The sequence below is a fragment of the Mus caroli genome, chromosome 1, assembly GCF_900094665.2.
Source record: "Mus caroli chromosome 1, CAROLI_EIJ_v1.1, whole genome shotgun sequence".
In the NCBI taxonomy this organism is placed as follows: domain Eukaryota; kingdom Metazoa; phylum Chordata; class Mammalia; order Rodentia; family Muridae; genus Mus; species Mus caroli.
Window position 1 is genome coordinate 180,737,259 of NC_034570.1, and position 18,829 is coordinate 180,756,087.

Genomic DNA, 18,829 nt, shown 5'->3' on the forward strand with positions numbered 1-18,829 from the left:
CATTTATGTTTTCCAAGAAAGCTACGCTCGATCTGACAGACACGGATCATCAACGCACTAGTTAGTGTAAAAGTGGGTTCTCTGAGATTTGTACAAAATCAATTATAAAGTTCTACGGGAACCCACAGAATAATATTTCCTCAACGTGGAAATCTACCTTTTGTATCTACCCAACCACGTAAATACACTTTAGGGCTCACGCAGCTCCTCCTCCTAAGTCTTAACAAAGCTGTCAAGCGCTAGCCTTCGGCCAGGAGCTCCGCCCTACCCGGAAATGGCTGTCCGCGCACGCTCTGCGCATGCCCAGACTCGCACTGCTTATAGGAACTGCCCCAGAAGGCAAGATGGCCACCGGGCCTGCGGCGAGACGCTCCTCCCAGCATGCCTAGCGGCCAGCCCGGAGCCGAGTGATGGGGATCCGGTAGGACCCGGCGAGCGGCCGAAGCTGAGGCGCAGCCGCGGGCCCGGGCGTTGGGCGCTCAAAGAGAGCCAAGATGGAGACGTGGCGCTGTGTGAGGAGGGGCTACGGCCGCTGTGTGGCGGGGCGAGGCCGGTCAGTGGCGAGCGGCCGGCCGGCCGGCCGGATGGACGGGGGGAGGGACGTGGAGGGGCGGGCGGGGCGGGCCGGGGCGGGGCGGCGGGGCGCGAGGGGAAGGCGGAGGAAGAGGGTCCGCGGCGGGGACGCGCCCGGCGGCGCCGGGGGAGAGGTAACGCGCGGGCGGGCGGCGGCGGCCGCGGCCTCCGTGATCCTGCGGGCCTCGCGCGGCCTCCACGGGGTCCCGCCCGGAGGGAGGCTGCGCGTCTCGGGGTGGCTGGGCAGCGTCGGTCACGCGGAGGCCAACTTTCACCGCCACTCGTTCTTGCCCCGTCTTGGGTATTTTTTTCTTTAAATCCACTCATTGAGAGCCGGGCGTGATGGCTCACGCCTGCACTTTCCACACCCCAGAGGCTGAGGCGGGAGGATAACCATGAATTTGAGGCTGGCCTGGATTAGGCAGCGAGCGTGACACTCCGCCTCCAAAAGTAAAAAAAAAATAACTCACTTGAAATTTTAAAGCGCCACAGTACATGCAGCCTCTAATAATGTCACCCCAAGTAGTATCCACCGAATCTTAGATTGGATGTACGGATTATGTTTTTCTCCTATAAACTTTGAGGACTTAGATATTAAGATTCCAATGGTTTGTATAACCTTTGAAACTATATTGTACCACGCGTGGGAAATAGCACACTGTCGTTACATAAGCCGTTGGGATCTGCCCACTTCATTCCTGGTTCCTGTGCTATGGCATTTTCTGAGTACCAGCTTGTGAGCTTGGCCCTTCGGTGGAGACTTGGCTTACAGAGAAAACTGAGGTTCGAACCCTCAAAAGCTCACTATCTTACAAGAAAAAGATGTGGTATAAATAACTGCCAATCCAAAGAATAAGTGTCACTGTGCAGGTTGCAGTATAGAAACATTTCAAGACAGAAAGTAAACAGTTGTAGCACTGGGGAGGTGGAGGCAGGAGAATTAGAGACACCACCAACCTGTGCTGATGGTCTTGGACTTGGTTTTTGCATTGGTTTTTTGTTTGTTTGTTTTTTAGAGGAGGGTTTTTCTTTGTATCTCTGGCTGTCCTGGGATTCATTCTGTAGACCAGGCTGGCCTTCAACTCAGATCCATCTGCCTCCTGAGTGCTGGGATCAAACTCATGGGCCACCTCAAAAATTTTTAATTTAAAACCAAACCAAGACAAGATCCAAGTGCTGAAATCCCTTTGAATGACATTCGGGGTCAATTGCAAGATACAGTGCCCATGTTGTGCCCTTACAGATTTACAGTTGGGTTGATTTAGAGAATAGTTTGAGAGTACTTATGTTTAAAGTATACAATATAGGTTATCTTTTCTAATGAAAAACAGCATAATAAAGAAATTCAACATAACAGAATCTTAATACAACTTAAGCAAAACTTAGTGATAGTAGATGTTGAGACACAAACCCCAGAAATAGAGTCCTCGGAACCCTAACACTTTGCCAGATAATGCAGTAAGGACTCGGTGCTTTTTGAGAACTTTAGAGTAGCATGTCTGTTAAATACAAGTTTGGGGAGCTGGGGCCATGGCTCAGTTGGCTAAGTGCTTGCTGTACAAGGCCAAGGACCTGGGTTGGAATCCCCAGCACCCATGGAAAGGTGGGGAAGGTGTCCTCGTGCCGGGGAGGCAGGGAGAGGGCATCCCAGAGCTGACCTGCACTAGGCAATTCTGCCAAAGACCAGCCCCTGCGTGCAGTTCTTCTTGGTGGTTCTTGAGGCAGTGGAGGGGGAAGAGCGTCGGCAGAGGGGAAGACTTGGTATATTTAGGGTTGCTGTATAATAAAAAGTTTACTTATCTAAGTCCACTGTAACCGACCTGCCTTCTGTGATCCTCTGAGGTCAGAAACTGCAGTCTCTGGCACTTAGCACCTCATCCTAAACAGCAGAAGATAGAGTAAACAATTAATTGCTAGGACCTTTTCCCTCTGATCCAGACGCCTCTTGTTGTGGGGCTAGGGGGAAGTTTGGAGCAATGAACTTCTGTTGAACCAGGAGAAGAGAGTAACACTCACAGAAAGAACAACTTTTATATAAGCAGACATGCATAATCTCACATAAGTTCATACACAGATTCATGTATGCTCATTTATACAATTTCCATTCAAACCCGGTTGGGCTCAGCTTGCATGCATTCTCACAATTACATACTTACACATCCATACTTAAATATGATTTTGAAGCAAAAGACCAGGCACTGGAGCAGAAAGAACTCACTCATTCTAAATGAAAAGTGAGTACCAATCTTTATTGCATAGAGAAAGAAAAAGCATCTACCCTTTTAATGTTAAATGAATTAAACCCATATTTGTAAGGAAAAGCTTTGTTCCTTTTAATAAGACTAAGCCTGCCTTGTCCTTACCATGGGAACCCGTTCTGTTCCACAGTAAGGAGAAGCCTGCCTGCTCCTTCTGATTTCTGCAGCGTCTTCTTTTTACTCTTTCCCTCTGCATTCTACTCATTGCTCTCTTAGTGTTTTATGTTACCTATAGTTTCTAAGTTATTCCACTCTGCATTCTCCTTCTAAGCTTGTTCTCTCCTCCTGCTCTGAAGGCACAGCAATGCTCTTACTCTCAATGCCTTTTTCCCAATGCTGTGCCCATACTTCTAAGTTCTTCTTGAGTTCAGTTCTGTCTAAAATGTGTTGTCTTAAAACTCCTCAGCTCAGTTCTTCTCAATTCAGTTCTCACTCTTCTCTTTGTCCTCAGCACTTAAACATCTCTCAGAATACATGACCACGTGTTACAAAGTTCATCCAAGTTCACACAAAAAAATCAAATCATAAATTGAAATACAAGTTTTCAACAGAGAATGTTTACATGCATATCCATCAGGAGTAATTACCTGGCTAAACATCTATCTTCTGTCTCAGCTCCACAGGTTCACTGAAGGTTCAAAACCATAACTAAGTTACTAGTCAAGTTTTGTATAGATAAACCCAGTCAATATTTTATCTTCTGTCCCAGCACCTATAATAAATTGTTAGTTCCCTTTCTATGACCTTTGGTTAATTGTTTTACAACCTCTTGTAATGATCATTAAAACTTAAGAAGTCATCTATTTATCTGTAGAGTATCACTACAAGGCAGTCCGTCTTCGTGGGTCTGCAGAGATCTGCTCCAAAAGAGTGCTTCTACTTAGTGACTGCTATGCATGCTTAGTCATAACAGGAAAACACATCAATAGCAGGAGTCTTTCCTAAAATGAGTCCCTTACTGCTTTGCTTAATAGGGGCGCAGATTATGTGATAATCTGAAGCAGGCCATTTCAGGGTGATCAGCTGCTAGTTATTCGCTTGTCCCATTGTGGCTCCTGACAGATTCGAGTGTTGGAGCTCCCAAGTTCAGACAGAGTCTTGTCTCCAAATGTAAGATCAAGACCAGTAGATTCCTGGTGTGGCCCTCAGGGCTGCACCTACAGAGTGCACGCAGCTGCAAGTACACAAAGTCACAATCTTGGTGCTGAGTTGAATTGATGCAGTGGTGTCAGCTTGGAGTCTAGGTAGAGTTTTATAAATAATCCTTATGCTTTCTAGTTTCCCCCAGGAGGCTCTATGCTTAGAAAGAGGAAAGAACAGAAAAGCTTTGGTTAGTGAGGGAAGTAGCTTTGTAAAGCCAAAACCTGTTGAGAGGTTTTTGTGTTTAGCTTTGCCAGTGTTTAGGAAGAATTTAACTTTGTTATAAAAATACTATTCCAAAGTGTGTATTTACTCTAAACTCTAGTTGCAAGGATACAGACTTTTTACCTGCGTCCTGCTATTTAACTGTTTGTTTGTTTGTTCTAGGTTTTATTTTTGTTGAACTTTTAGTGCTAGAAATCTATTCTGCATACTAGTGTGTTAGTGGGCTAACCTTTCGGTTGGATTGTGGACTGACTTTGGGAGCAGGATATGTGGTATCTTTCTTGGCAGCCTAACTGGTATTTTCTCATTGAGGATTTAGAGTACTATCCACTACTGTTTAGGGGATAACATTGATGCTGATGGTTAAAGATGGGTGCTTTTCCCTTCATCCTTCCCAGAGTTAGAAGTTAAGTTAAGCATGAGATGACATCTCACCTAGAGAAATTAGATTTTGATTTTGTGTACTATAGCTGAACAAATAGTGGCACCTCAAGGAGTGTCTTATTTTTCTTTTAGATACTCCATGTTTCCCTATCCTCTAAAGAGTTTGGGTCAAGACTGGACCACGCCGTGGGAGGATCTACAGAAATATTGCTGGCGCAGACACATTTCCAGTTGTTTGAGGTGGCCAGGACATTACTCCCGTGCGCCTTACCCATACTTCAGTAGCAGGCATTTCTCATTGAACTGTAGACCACCTTTTCTGTTTGAGTCTGGAATGCAGTTTCAGTACTATAATTGGAGACCTGACCACCTGAGCAACGCATCCTTGATCCATCTCTCTCGTCACGTCATGACCTCTGACAGAGATGAGCCCTCATCTAAACGAAGAAAACATCAAGGTAAAGGAGATGTTTATCTTGTAGGGAATAGACATAGATGATGGGCCATACTGAAGCCATCCTTTCTAACCCTCAAGCCGTTCTCCATGTGTTAGAGGTGTAGGTGCTTAGTCTTAGCCAGTACTTGCTCTGTGCTAGGGATGCTATCTTTATTTTCAACTAATCATGTCTTTCTATCAGAGTAGAAAGCACTATAAGTAAAAAGACTTATATAGTCTATGTAAGTACTTCTATAAGTAGACTATCTGACTATAAAATTAGAAAGTGACTCCGATTAAGACTGTAGAAAACAGAAGTAGGTAACACACAGCTTAAGGATAGTTTTTATGGCATTTTTTTGATGACCTAGAGATTGGCAGTGGAGTTACTGATGTAAAAAATATGTTAATTTTGTGTTCTCATTTCAATAGTAATTTTAAAAATATAAAAGGATTCTTTTATTAGAAACAATCATAAATAAAATATTACAGGATAAGATTTTAGCTTGTTAAATCTGTATTTCCCAAATTAACATCTATAAATATCCTAAATATATATTTTTCTTCTTATCTCAATGATAGAGATTGAAGCCAGCACCTTGTGCTTGTTCTGGTACTGAGCTACACACCCCGTCCTAGAGTTGCAGTCCTGGATAGACTCTTGAGAGAGTCAGAGTGGATACCTTTTAGAAAGGGAGCCAGATCTTAGCCGACTTTGTGGAACTTTAAAAAATGATATTGATTCTGTCAACTTTTCTTATGCTGTTTTTACTTGTAGACAACTCTTGTACTCCTACCCTACTGTAATCCCAGTGTATAATGAGGTAGGTAAGACTAGGGACTGCCGTCCTTACCTACTCCAGTGTTCATGAGAATGCTTTAGAGGGGCTGCGTGGCAGTTGGTGTGTAGGGAGCTGAGGCAGCGCTGGAAGAACTGAGTGTGAGCTCCTCAGGCCTCAGTGTTCAGGCTCCTTGTTCTTTGCTGCCAGAAAGTTCTCTGGAAGATTTGCCTGGGTCCCAAGGCAAACATTATTCATCGCTGCAGTTACAAGGTGCTAGTTTGAATTAACACACACATGTAAATAGGATCTAAGACCGTAGCCATGGACATCTGTGTACAGTGTGTGACTATAACATATGCAGATGAGAATCCCATGAGACACTGAAATCTGGGTCCTCAGAAGGACCCAGTTGTTTCTGATGATGTGTCTGCTGTTGATTGGGCCAGCTCACCTTCCTCTCTCGCCAGCCTTTTGGTAATTCTGTGCTCTCAGATAGAATTTTGACAGGCCACATAAGCATTGTGAAGTTTAGGAAGTACTCCCTGTCCTTATGTGCACTCTGCCACTGTGGCATGAGTTTGGAGACATCACTGAACCTATGTTCCTTGGATTTCTAGTGTAATAACACCTGCTTTGAGTATCTGATAGATAAAGCAAGATATGTATACATGCCTAACATACTACTGGCTTCATAGTGGCTACTCAGAAGTTTTCCCAGAAATGATAGGGAATTACAGCTACATACTGACAATTTCTGATTGCTACCTGACTGTCTGTCTGTCCATTCTTCCTAGGTGTTGAGAATAAGGAAAAGGCTCTTCGTTAAGCCACATATGTGACTTCCGATATTTCACTAATACTTTCCAGTCAAGAGAACAGCATTACTAATTTGCCTGTCACTGTAAAGTGGTATTTGAAGGATTTGTATGACACACTATGACTCTTTAATTAGGCACCCCAATACCTGCTCAGGCCTATTGCTCACTTTCTTTGACTCATCTCTCTTGTCTGCTGTGATCACCTTGTTCCTCCTGACATGGAAGGTATATAAGATTTTGCAGTGTGAATTTATGTTGTAAAGCATGTGATGGCCAGAAACTGTTCACTGTGTCAGTGGTTTTGAGATTGTCCTCCGTGGATCCTAGCCTGTGAACACACTCGCGCCTGTTCAGTAGAAACAACTGTGGTCGTGATAGCCTGTGTGTTTCCCCTCAGAAGAGATTTGGTGTCCTTGTGACATGAAAAGCAATGCCAAAAGGGCTCCACACACTGTACAGATTTGAAAGCCACCATATATACTAGCCAGGTAACCCATTGGTCCTGGTTATTCAAGGAGGAATAATAATCTCACGTATTTACATGCCACTTTGGGCACGTATCGTCTGCGGAGCTGTGCTGAGTGTTCTTGACCTTCACTTTTTATGTCACTGTAGCAGTGACACGATAGTGCTGCAGTGGGTGAAAGCTTGCATATGACCCGATGGAGCCCTTCCATCTGGCTTATATACTAAGACCACAGTATATGACTGACTGTTATGGGACACCCCAGTTGGTGAATGGGGTTCTGTCCGTGGAGCTCTGTGGAGCTAGTACTGTTAGTCTCATCATAAGCCTTGGAGGAAGATTCCTGATGTTCTCAGTGCAGGAGAGGAAAGCGCTAACGTATTTCACCTGAGCATAGGGCCGCTCAGGACAGATTCTGCAGTTGTCAGAAGACTTTTCTTTTCTTTGATTTCATTTCCTCCCACCTTTTGATCTTGTCCTTCCCTTAGCACCTTCACACCATCAGCTCCTTCACCCCCTCCAGCCTCACAGATTATACCAATTATCTTCTTTCTGTCTGATCAAATGTCTCTCCCCTGCATGTAGCAGGGAGATGCTTAGATACTGAGGAAAGTAATCTGGCGTAACTAATTACCATAATATGCTTTATTGGCAGCTGTATATTTTGATTATGAGTATGAATGTAGAAGACTATTTTTAAATGGTAGCATATTTCCTTTTCACTGCATTTAAGTGTACCATTTCAACATATATACACATACATACATACATATACACACACACATACACCCTCAGAAGATGATAATTTCTCAGTGGAGGGGTATATTTAATTACAGAATCTCATCTTTTTCTATCCACTTTTACTGCTTCTTCAAAGAATTGTATGTCTTTACATAGTATGATCTGTGGTGCATTCCTGGGGGTTGTATGCAAGGCTCAGTCAGCAGCCTCTGCTGTTTGTCTGGAGCATTCTGTAAAGTCACGCTAACCGTTGTTTGGTGTACCTACATTACATTACATTACATAACAAGGCTCATCCTGTAACCTGTCATCTGTAACAGTGGATTTTGTCATTCTGTCTGCACTTCCCCCTTGTAACATTTAGACACTAATCACTGTTCCCACATATTATCATTTCTGCCACCCTCCATCCATGTGTAAACCAGAAACTAAGATAACTGACGATCTTAGTAGGGAATGAAATGTGGTGGGAAGTCATCTCCGGCCGCCAACTCAGGCAGAGTCTCTCTCTCTCTCCTTGCATTAAAGAAAGCTAAGCATGACTGATGGAAGTCTTAACCAGGGACCAGTGAGAAAAGGCAGCCACACAGAGTCTTAGGTTTTTAGCTTTCAGAAAGATTCGGTAGCCCTCAGTCACTGTATGGATTTGCTACCTTGTCAGCCCGCCTGATGACAGCTTGCAACTAGTCAGTGTCAAGTAGCTATCTCCTAGGGAAACATTTTACTCCGTAGCTGTGGGCATTTTCTTTAAAGTAAGAAAGTATTTGTGTACAGGAAAGTATCTGGTCTCATTTGATTGATTGTTATATTTTGTCTAATATATTTTAACAGGAACAATAAAAAGGAACTGGGAGTATTTATGTAGCCATAATAAAGAGAATACAAAGGACCTAGAAGACAGAAATGTTGACTCCACATGTGAGGACCGTGAAGATAAGTTTGACTTCTCAGTGATGTCTTATAACATCCTCTCGCAGGATTTACTGGAGGATAACTCTCACCTCTACAGACACTGCCGACGTCCAGTGTTACACTGGAGTTTTCGGTTCCCCAATATTTTGAAAGAAATCAAACATTTTGATGCAGATGTAAGTGTGTAAAGCAGTATTAGAGCTTTTCATCCAAGGAAAATGTGGTCGATGAGTGTGCAGTCACGAGCAGTGTTTTATTTACTTCATGCTCGGGGAAGGAGCCGTTGTTAGCTAGGTATGGCTTTCTTGCTGTTGGTGACTGATAGAAATAATCACCCAACCTTTCAAATAGCTGAAAGTTTTAAAGTATTCAGACTCAGACTGGAAGCATTTTAAATAAAAATATTGGGCTTGAAATTTCAGTAATTTGTGCAAAAAAAATGTCTACACAAGAAGATGATAACATTAAAAGAATACCAATTAGTTTTTTGTTTGTTTGTTTGTTTGTTTGTTTTGAGTCAGGATCTCTGATACCTCACATTGGCCTCAAATTTATCTAGAATGACCTTGAACTCCTGGTTTTTCTGTCTCTACCTATGAGGTGCTGAGATTGCAGGCATGTGCCACCATGCCCAACTAAAGAAACAGTGGGGTTTTGGGGGGGCAGGGGGAAGCTGGGGATGCTGAGATGAAACCAACCTCTTTGGAAAGAATGCATAGGGCTAGGTAGATACCTCAGTGGTTCAGAGCACTGACTACTCTTCTAGAGGACTTGGGTTCAATTCTCAGCAACTATATGGCAGCCCACAACCATCTGTAACTCTTGTTCCATGGGATCTGACATCCTTCTATGGTCACTGCAGGAACATGGTGCACAGAAATTCAGGCAAAGCATTTGTAAACATAAAATAAAATTGCAAAAAAAAAAAATTAAAGAAAAGAATCCTGAGCCAAGTATGATGTTATGTCTATAATCTAACACTTGGCTGAGGCAGAAGGACCACTCTTAGTTCAAAGCTGTTCTGGGTTATGTAGTGGCATTCTGTTTTTGGTTTGTTTTAAAAAGAACCCAAAAATTTAGTAATGATGAACATGGAAATTCATGAAAAATAGCTTCACATGTAAAAAATACAAAAAGTTATGTCAAGAACCTGACCATTTTGAGTGTAAGATGCTATTCCATATGAGTGTGGGCCATGGTTTTGAGGTGTATTATAAGATATTTAGAAACATATTTCTTGTGATGTAGAATATTTGAGAGCAGTAATTTTTTTCAAAATATACAAAGAAAAAGACAAGCAGGCAGGCAAGCTGGGTGGAGGTGGAACACACCTTTAGTCCTAGCACTTAGGAGGCAGAGGCTTGTGGATCTCTTGAGTTCAAGGACTGCAGTTCCAGAATGCCTAAGGCTACACAGAAAAACCCGTCTTAAAAAACCAAAAAATAAAAGTAAATAGCATTAATTCTAAAAATAAGAAAAAGTATATATACAACCTTGATGTCTACTGTATCAGAGTTAAATAGAATTCATATTTGCATCTGTTTTAATTCATGCCACTATTTTCTTCAAGGTGCTTTGTCTGCAGGAAGTTCAAGAAGATCATTATGGGACAGAAATCAGGCCAAGTCTGGAATCACTGGGTACAATGTAACCTTTGTTTACTTTAACCAGATTTATTCTTGCAGAATTGTTCTTTAAACATACGTTTTTAAACAAAACAAGAATGTATGATACATTTGGGGATAACTTAGTTTTAAAAAAAAAAAAACCTTTAAGATTCATTTTCATGTGTAACAGTTTGCCTGCATTTTTGATGCCCTTGGGGATCAGAAAGAGTCAGATGTCCGTCCTGAAACTGGAGTTACAGATGGTTGTGAGTGGCCATGTGGGTGTTAGGAGCTGAAGCTGGGTCTCTGCAAGAGCAACAAGTGCTCTTACCCACTGCGCCTTCTCTCCAGGCCAGGGGACGACTGTTACTTTTTATTTATTATTCTAGAGGTGTGAGTGTTTTGTCTGCTTGTATGTCTGTGCACCATGTGTGATTCTTAAGCCTGAGGAGACCAGAAAAGGGAGATTTGTGGCATTATAGTTAACAGGCATTTATGAGCCACAATGTAGGTACTAGAACTAAACACAGGTCATCTTCAGGAGTAGCCAGTGCTCTTAACTGCTGAGCCATCTCCAGCATCTTTGGGATAATTCTTAATTTTGAAAATGTGATACTATTTCAAAGTGTCAGTCAAGCCTTGCAGCATTTCTGCTAGAAATTCCATGCAGATCTTAAAAGAGAAAGGTCTCCAGGGGCCATTCAGCCACTATACCACTGTGGCTCTGTGCTGCAGAAGAGGGACTGAGCCACCTGCCTCCTCAGCAGGAGGCCTATGGCTTGTTGGATGAAGCAGTTTTAAGAATCATCTCATCTCCAAGCATGAAGCATGTGCCCGCATGGCATTCATTCATTTATCCGGTGCCTTCTGAGTGCCTGCCTGATCTTTACACTGTTCTAGAAGTGAGAACAGCTTTGGTCTCCACAGTTGGCCGCCTCCCTAGTGGGATGTGTGTAAGTGAACGGCGGGCAAAGAAAGCAGACCGGGAAGATTTAGGTTTTCAGCAAAATGAGTGGACAAGGTGAAGTTTGGACAAGGATTTGGGGGGAGGTGAAAGTGGAACCATATCTTGAGCATTCTCGTCAGCAGCCAGCAGGGGAAAGGCTCCGATGGTGACATGGATTCATGCAGTGAGCACAGAGAGTGAGGTGGGGAGCAGACGGACACAAAGACCAGAGTAGTTACTGAGAGGCCTTGCTGTCTGTGTGACTGAGTTGGAGGGATAAACCGGCTCTAAAGAAACCTAGGCATACTGTTTTTTGAGACCAGGTCTTGCTGTGTGACCCAGGTTGGTTCAAACTTCTAATTCACCTAACAAATGCTTGCATCCCAAGTGTGTAAGACTGCTCCCTGCTGACATTAGGAGGTGTGTGGTGAGCCGAGCCTCACTGTGGTCCCAGTACTTGGGAGGCAGGAGCATTATTATCAGCAGTTCAAGGCCACTTGGAACCATGTGACAAGTGCAGGGATGGCCTGAGAACCACAGTGAGTCCCTGACTCAGAAGACCCTTGGGCTGGGAATGTAGATCTATGATCCGAAGCACCTCGACCACTGCCAAAAGAGAGAGAGAGACTTCTCAGAGTTTATTTTCTTCAGTGCTGAAGTGGAAACACTTTTAGGCCCCACGCTAGCCTAAACCTTGGTTTTTGCATGTCCTAGCATCCTGTCTTACAGAATATGCTCTGTCAAGCATTGCTTTAAAATCTCAAGAGCAATGCATTTGACATAGTCTCTCTTTGAAAATTCATCCCTCGTAGGTTATCACTGTGAATATAAGATGAAAACAGGAAGGAAGCCCGACGGCTGTGCCATCTGCTTCAAACATTCCAAGTTCTCGCTCTTATCTGTGAACCCAGTGGAGTTCTGCCGCCGTGATATTCCTCTGTTGGACAGAGACAACATTGGATTAGTTTTACTCCTGCAGCCCAAGATGCCACGTGCTGCCTCTCCATCCATCTGCATAGCTAACACACATCTGCTGTATAATCCACGGCGCGGTGACATTAAGCTGACCCAGCTGGCAATGCTGCTAGCTGAGATTGCCAATGTGACCCATCGCAAAGATGGCAGCTCCTGTCCTATTGTCATGTGTGGTGACTTTAATTCTGTTCCTGGTTCTCCACTCTATAGTTTCATAAAGGAAGGAAAATTAAATTATGAAGGTCTTGCAATTGGAAAGGTAAGTGCCTGTTTCATCTGTGTTAGGAAGCCAGCTTCAGCAGCTCTGCCTGTCAGGATGAAGGGATGCTCATCAATAGAGTGAAGATGGCCATCGCGAGACTGAAAACACCAGGCATCTCATACCTCGCCACACTTAACAGATGACGATCCCCACAACTATGAGCAAGTGGCCTTATTCACTTGGTTTGATTTTGTCTTTTCATTTACGAAAGCTTTCTGTCTAAAGGAATTAGCGGGTAGAAAGAGAAGTTTGAAGACAAGGGTTACTTGAAGGCCCCCTTCACACGGGGTAGGAGGAGTTCCAAATGCTGGACGGGGACAGTACAGTAATTTAATATTCGTTATATAAGTTATCCTTTACATAGTACTGAGTTCTCCTCGTGCAGTGCTAAATGCTTTTGTTCGTCAGCTTAGAGTTTTGTTTCTCAGGCTCTGAATGACATCTTCATGCTTCATCTGCCTGTTTTAGATCATTTGGTTTTCAGGATGTTTAACCAAAAGAGTCCTCCACCAACAGAATTTTCAGTGACAGTTTTAAATTTGATTTTAGAGCCCAGCATCTGACACAACAGAAACTGTATTACAGACAGCATGAAGAGTTAGAAAGCACTAGTGGGGAGCAGTAGACATGTAGATGGCCACATAAGGAAACACGCGTGGAAAGCCTGCATCTCCATGTAATGACGCGTGCGTTCTGAACTGTCGGCACGGGACTGAAGGGCCTGCTTGTCGTTTCTGATTACCTCCATGTAAAACATAAACATTTTAGTACATAAACAGTTAAAGTCTGTTCACTTAAGATGCCTGTTGAAATTCTGTGCAGGTATCTGGCCAGGAACAGTCTTCACGGGGACAAAGAATTTTATCTATTCCAATTTGGCCCCCAAACCTAGGCATCTCTCAGAACTGTGTTTATGAGGCACAGCAGGTTCCCAAAGTAGAAAAGACAGGTGAGTGTGGGGACATTTTGGCAGTCTGCTGGGTATGGTCTTCCCTTTGAAGTCATAAAGCTAAAATGTCACACTTTTAGCATCTCTGGCATTGAGTGCTCAGTGCACAGATGGAAGTAGCTTCTGCTCGTCCTGTTTTTTTGTTTTTTGTTTTTTGTTTTTTTTGATATGCTCCCAATTTCCTTTTTAAGAGTTAAATTTTTGGGACTTGAGAGATGGCTCACAGGCCCCGAACTCAGTTCCCAGCACCCACACAACCTTCTGCAATGGGATCAATGCCCTCTTCTGGTGTGTGTCTGAAGACAGCAACGGTGTACTCACATACATAAAATAAATCTTGAAAAAAAAGAAAAAGTTCCCACGTTATCTGTGCATGAGTGACTTGCATGTTGCACTTCCCCCTGATTCTGTAGACCATCAAGATATAGATACAGGATCAAACATTTAACCCGACTTCTAAACCAGACATGAGTCGGAAGGATTTGAGAGAAAGCTATGCTCTGGCAAACTAGAACAGAACTCTATGCACATTGGATTGATACGACTCCCTTTGCTCTTTCAGACAGTGATGTGACTCAAGCACAGCAGGAGAAAGCGGAGGTCCCAGTGTCAGCTGACAAGTGAGTTCCAGCTTCCCACATGTGAGATTATGGACATGCACCACCTTGTATATTGAGTAACGCTATAAATTTAAGTCCTTAGACAGAGGAAGGGGTTACCTGTGCTTATTGACTTAGCTTACAAAAATCAAGGGCCATATTTTTTTTTAATTTAGTGTTATGTCATGTGCATTGGTAGTTTGCATGTATATGTGTCTAGGAGAGGATATCGAATCCCCTGGAACCAGTTGTGAGCTGCCATGTGGTGCTGAGAATTGAACCTCAGTCCTTTGGAAGAGCATCCAGTGCTCTTAACTGCTGAGCCATCTCCCGAGTCCAAAGGACCAAATTTTTGTTTGTCCCTCAGCACCTACAATGGTGTATAGAATTTTCCTTTATAGCATAAATGGGTCTTAAAATTCATGACATAGTAGAAAGAAATCTTTAGCCCTTTGTCAGTAACATGCCATGTGTCTGCAGTGGTGAGTGTGAGCCACTCTGGAGCTGTGCTAAGAGGCAGCACAGGCACAACAGGCTTGTGGCTTCTTGACCAGCAAAGATCCAGATGGTCCCGAGTAGCCCTGCACACACTGACCACTGAGAGCATCCTTCAAAACACAACCAAAGTCAGGCAGCCGGGGCACACCCCTTTAATCCCAGCACTGAGGAGGCTGAGGCAGGTAGATCTCCCAAGTTCGAGGCCAGCCTGGTCTACAGAGTGAGTCCCAGGACAGCCAGGGCTACACAGAGAAACCGTGTCTCGAAAAACAAGAAACACAACCAAGAAGTGCACGCTGTGGCTCATTATGTAAATGGGGGCTCTCACAGGTACAATCTTAAGATCTGATTTAGCATAGTGGTACTTTTTACCCCATGGGCTTTAGAAGTCATTTGTTTACAGTCACTGCATCAGTAAAGGAGCTCTCACTTGGAATATGGTTTATTTCAGTGAAACTCCTCTAGCTGGGTGTGATCATAACATTGTGGTCGTTGAGGCAGAAGTATCATGAAAAGGGGGACAGCCTGGGCTATGTAATGATATCGAGGTTAGCGTGATCTATATAAACTTTCAAAAAACCCAGGCATAGTGGCTTACACTTACACCAGTACTCAGGCAACTGAGACAAGAATCGCCACAGATTCGAGGCCATCCTAAGCTATAGAGTAAGTTCCAGGCCACCTGGGCTATAATGTAACGTAAGACCTTGTCTGAAAGAGAAAATCCAAAGGATCCTAGTCTTTGAGAATGGAGTAAAAGGTAATTTTTCTATGAAATCTTTTCCTTTGGCTTTAGAGTGTCCTCGCACCTACAGCACGGTTTCAGCTTGTCATCTGTCTATTCCCATTATGTTCCTGACACTGGAGTTCCAGAGGTGACCACCTGCCATTCCCAAAGTGCCATAACTGTTGATTATATTTTCTACACTGCAAAGGAGGAGAACACTGCTCAGGGTCCAGGTAAAGTGTGTGTGAAAACACGATGCTAGAACACACAGGGCCTGGGCTGAGTGCAGCAGCAAGGCAGAGGGCTAGCTGTAGGGGTTGATGGATGAACTGGCTGGCTGGATGAATGTGACTGACTGCACAGAGCTTAACAGCCTACAGAGAACAAGGCAGTAATGAGCCCCAGCACAAACTCCCACAGAACTGCAGCCTCAGTTGGCCCTTCAGTGCCAGTTGGAATATAAGTCCTAGGCCGCCATCCTCTCTTCATCATACATCCTGCCTCCCCATGGCAGCCACTGAGTAAGATGGTGAAAAACCACAGTTCTAGGATGGCTTCCAGCAGATCAGAGCATGCTGCCCACAGCAGACACTGGGCGTGCTGACCCTGGGGCTGCTCTCAGAAACAGAAATGGGCAATACATTCCTTGTTACAGCTCAAGAAATCAGGTTGTATAAGCCAACTGAGGGTTTAAAACAGGAAGCATTGAGATACTGGAAACCTAATATGTGGAATCTGTAGTATCAGGTTGTTTCACTAAACCAACTACCCAGTGTTCCCTGCCCTCTGTTTAGACAGTAAGGTCTGGAAGTTGCCTACAGAGTTCACTAGGTGGCAGGAGTACGCTACGGATCAGCAGCTCCAGTCTCCCTAAAGCATGTCACATTTCACTTGGGTGGAAAATGACTGGGCTCAAACCACGCCATCTTACCCTGCAGCCCCTGCCAGGCTTCGCTCTGTGCATCAGAGTGGGCTGCTTGTCAGTCTCAGATTATTAACAATTTTATGTTACATTGTGTAAACTGTATTCGTTGAAATAGAAAAGGTATCTAGCATAAATAACATGAAGCTACTGTTTAAGGATTATTAGTAACAACTTTATAAAACTATACTCTAAAACCTTTCATATTAGTTTTCCGGTGGGCTTCGGGTTCTGTTTCAGTGTTTTGTTTAATTTGTTTAATGACAGTTTGACTAAATGTGTGCTTCTTTAGGAGCTGAAGTTGCTTTGGTTGGTGGCTTGAAACTTCTAGCTAGACTGTCACTTCTAACAGAACAAGACTTGTGGACTGTGAATGGCCTTCCCAATGAGCACAACTCCTCAGATCACCTGCCTTTGCTGGCCAAGTTCAGGCTTGAGCTCTGACTGCTGCTCATCCTGTCTGTATTCTTTTCAAAGAATGTAAAAATTTTAAGTATTTGCATGCTGTTCATTTTTTGTGATGTGGGGTTCTGAATTTCTGTTATATGCTTGAAACAGATTGGAAGAAACAAATTTACAACTTTTTTTTAAATGAAATATTTTCCTGACAACTGATGTCTAAAGAACTTTATGGTAAATGACTTCTAAGTCCTGTTAAAGTTGACAGCATTTTTAAAATGTAGTTCATCTTGGCCCTGAAGATAGGAAGTCAGTGCTTTTTAGTTCATCCGGTGGTCCTGCCCAGACCTGCAAAGCTCAGCATGCTGCCTTTTCTGGAGACCCAATTTCATTGGGAGAAGCCTGTGCGTGTTCTTAGAAATCACTGGGTCACTCCTCCACAGGTCCAAGCTTCTGGAGAGGCTTGACAGTGTGTGTGCTGTAGAGAACATTGGCCCATGTCACTGCCGCCCTGAGCTGTGTGGGGTGTGCCTACATTTTGTAGTGGAAATAGTTGAGAAGTATAGATCACTCTCATATGAGCAAAGCTCCTAGGGAGATATGGTAGTGCACACCTTTAATCTTATTAGCATTTGGCAGATGGCGGCAGGTAGCTGTGTAAAGCCAGCTTTAGCAACACAGCAAGTGTGAGGGCAGCTTGGGCTACATGAAACCCTATCTTAAGACAAAAAAAAAAAGGCCAAGTCCTTTATGTCCACTCCTGCCTAGACAAAGGTTGCCATAAGGAAAGCAGATGGGCCAGGTGCAACCACAAACACCCTTAATCCCAGCATCTGGGAGACAGAGGCAGGAGGATCACTGAGTCCCAGGCTGACTAGGACTACACACAAGGCCCTGGGTCTCAAAGACCAGCAAAAGGCGGCAGACTCCAGGTTGTACCTCTGTCTCCTGTACTTGCCTTTCTGTTTATCGATGGTGGAAGGCCCTTGGGTCAGGAGTGACGTTTCCTTGAGCCAGTTTTGTATAAATGTATTAGAGAAGTGCTCTTTGGAAGGAAGCGTGAGCTCTGCAGCTGTTTACCATTTGCCTCCAGCATGCAGGAGTCGTCGTGGGAACCTCACTGACTGTTGGCTGTACAGTTGAGTTTGGTACCGTGGTACAGCAGGGTGCCATGGCGCTTACACTGTTCTCTGCAGCCTCACAGCAGCCTGACCAGCCAGTAGCTTGCCCTGTACAAGTGTCCAATAGTAAAATTCTAAATGTAAGTAGAAATTTCTCTGCTTTTTAAAATAGTAGACTCAGATTACAGACATTTTTACTAAGTCATTACTGTGCAGTAATAAATGTTCTCTACAGTGAGTTTTATTAATAGAATGTTTTATATTAGACAATAGATCTTTGCAATTTAAATTTTTAACTCATTTATTCCAGTTGTTTTATGTGTAGTAGACTACTGCCTCAGAGGTGTGCAGGCTAAGAAGTGCCCAGTGAGCACCAAGCAAGCCGACCCTGCTTTCCATGTAGAGTATTAATACAGTGCTGAGATGGTCCATAGTTTGATTCCATGTAGAGTATTAATACAGTGCTGAGATGGCCCATAGTTTGATGCTCTCTGGGGTGCTAAGGGTCCTGATTGGAGACATAATCGTTATCGAATTACAGTGGTAATTGTCTCTTTTTAATATGGAGGATGTGGTGAGGGAATTTGTATAGACATCATTGTAGGCAAACTAACATTCATAAAAACCTTTGTAAAGTTTTTATATCCTGATGAATATAATGTGAATTTAGGCCTATTTCATGTATAGCACTTGGATACAGTTAACTTATAAATTGCTGATAGCTTATTGTTAATCTATGGCCACACAACACTTTTCACAAGCTTTTAAAACTCCAATAAAAATGACCTATTTTCTCTACTGTTGTGGACGGAGAAGGAGAAGCTGGCAACTCCTCTGGGCCTTGAGTTTACCTGCCAAACACAGTTTGATCTGACTGCATACGTCAGATCCTTCACAGGTTAAAGTGTGAACTACCTTGTGCCTGGTGTGTGTGTGTGTGTGTGTGTGTGTGTGTGTGTGTGTGTGTGTGCACGTGCGCTTGCATATGTGTGTCTGGAAGCCAGAGGTGAGCCCTCTGGAGCCATTCACCTTTCATTTTTAAGACAGGTTCTCTCACTGGCCTAGAACATGCCAAAGTAGGGTAAGCTG

At 43.6% G+C, this 18,829-nt stretch overlaps 1 protein-coding gene across 5 annotated transcripts; it reads left to right on the plus strand.

The window, feature by feature from the left end:
• The first annotated feature begins 284 nt into the window (after positions 1-284).
• Angel2 (angel homolog 2) lies at positions 285-18,539 on the plus strand. 5 transcript variants are annotated; one of them, XM_029478755.1, is made up of 10 exons: positions 4,950-5,038; positions 5,795-5,840; positions 6,593-6,841; positions 8,655-8,911; positions 10,306-10,375; positions 12,101-12,522; positions 13,348-13,474; positions 14,037-14,094; positions 15,368-15,531; positions 16,513-18,539. In XM_029478755.1, exons 3-10 carry the CDS (start codon positions 6,835-6,837, stop codon positions 16,662-16,664), a joined length of 1,257 nt encoding a protein of 418 aa, XP_029334615.1. In that variant the 5' UTR covers positions 4,950-5,038; positions 5,795-5,840; positions 6,593-6,834; the 3' UTR covers positions 16,665-18,539. The 5 variants fall into 5 exon arrangements, with proteins under 5 accessions (XP_021021561.1, XP_021021566.1, XP_029334609.1 ...); XM_021165902.1 differs by lacking the exons at positions 5,795-5,840; positions 6,593-6,841 and adding an exon at positions 285-553 and having other exon boundaries at positions 4,713-5,038; positions 16,513-17,652; XM_021165907.2 differs by lacking the exons at positions 5,795-5,840; positions 6,593-6,841 and adding an exon at positions 651-707 and having other exon boundaries at positions 4,713-5,038.
• Positions 18,540-18,829: the final 290 nt, after the last annotated feature.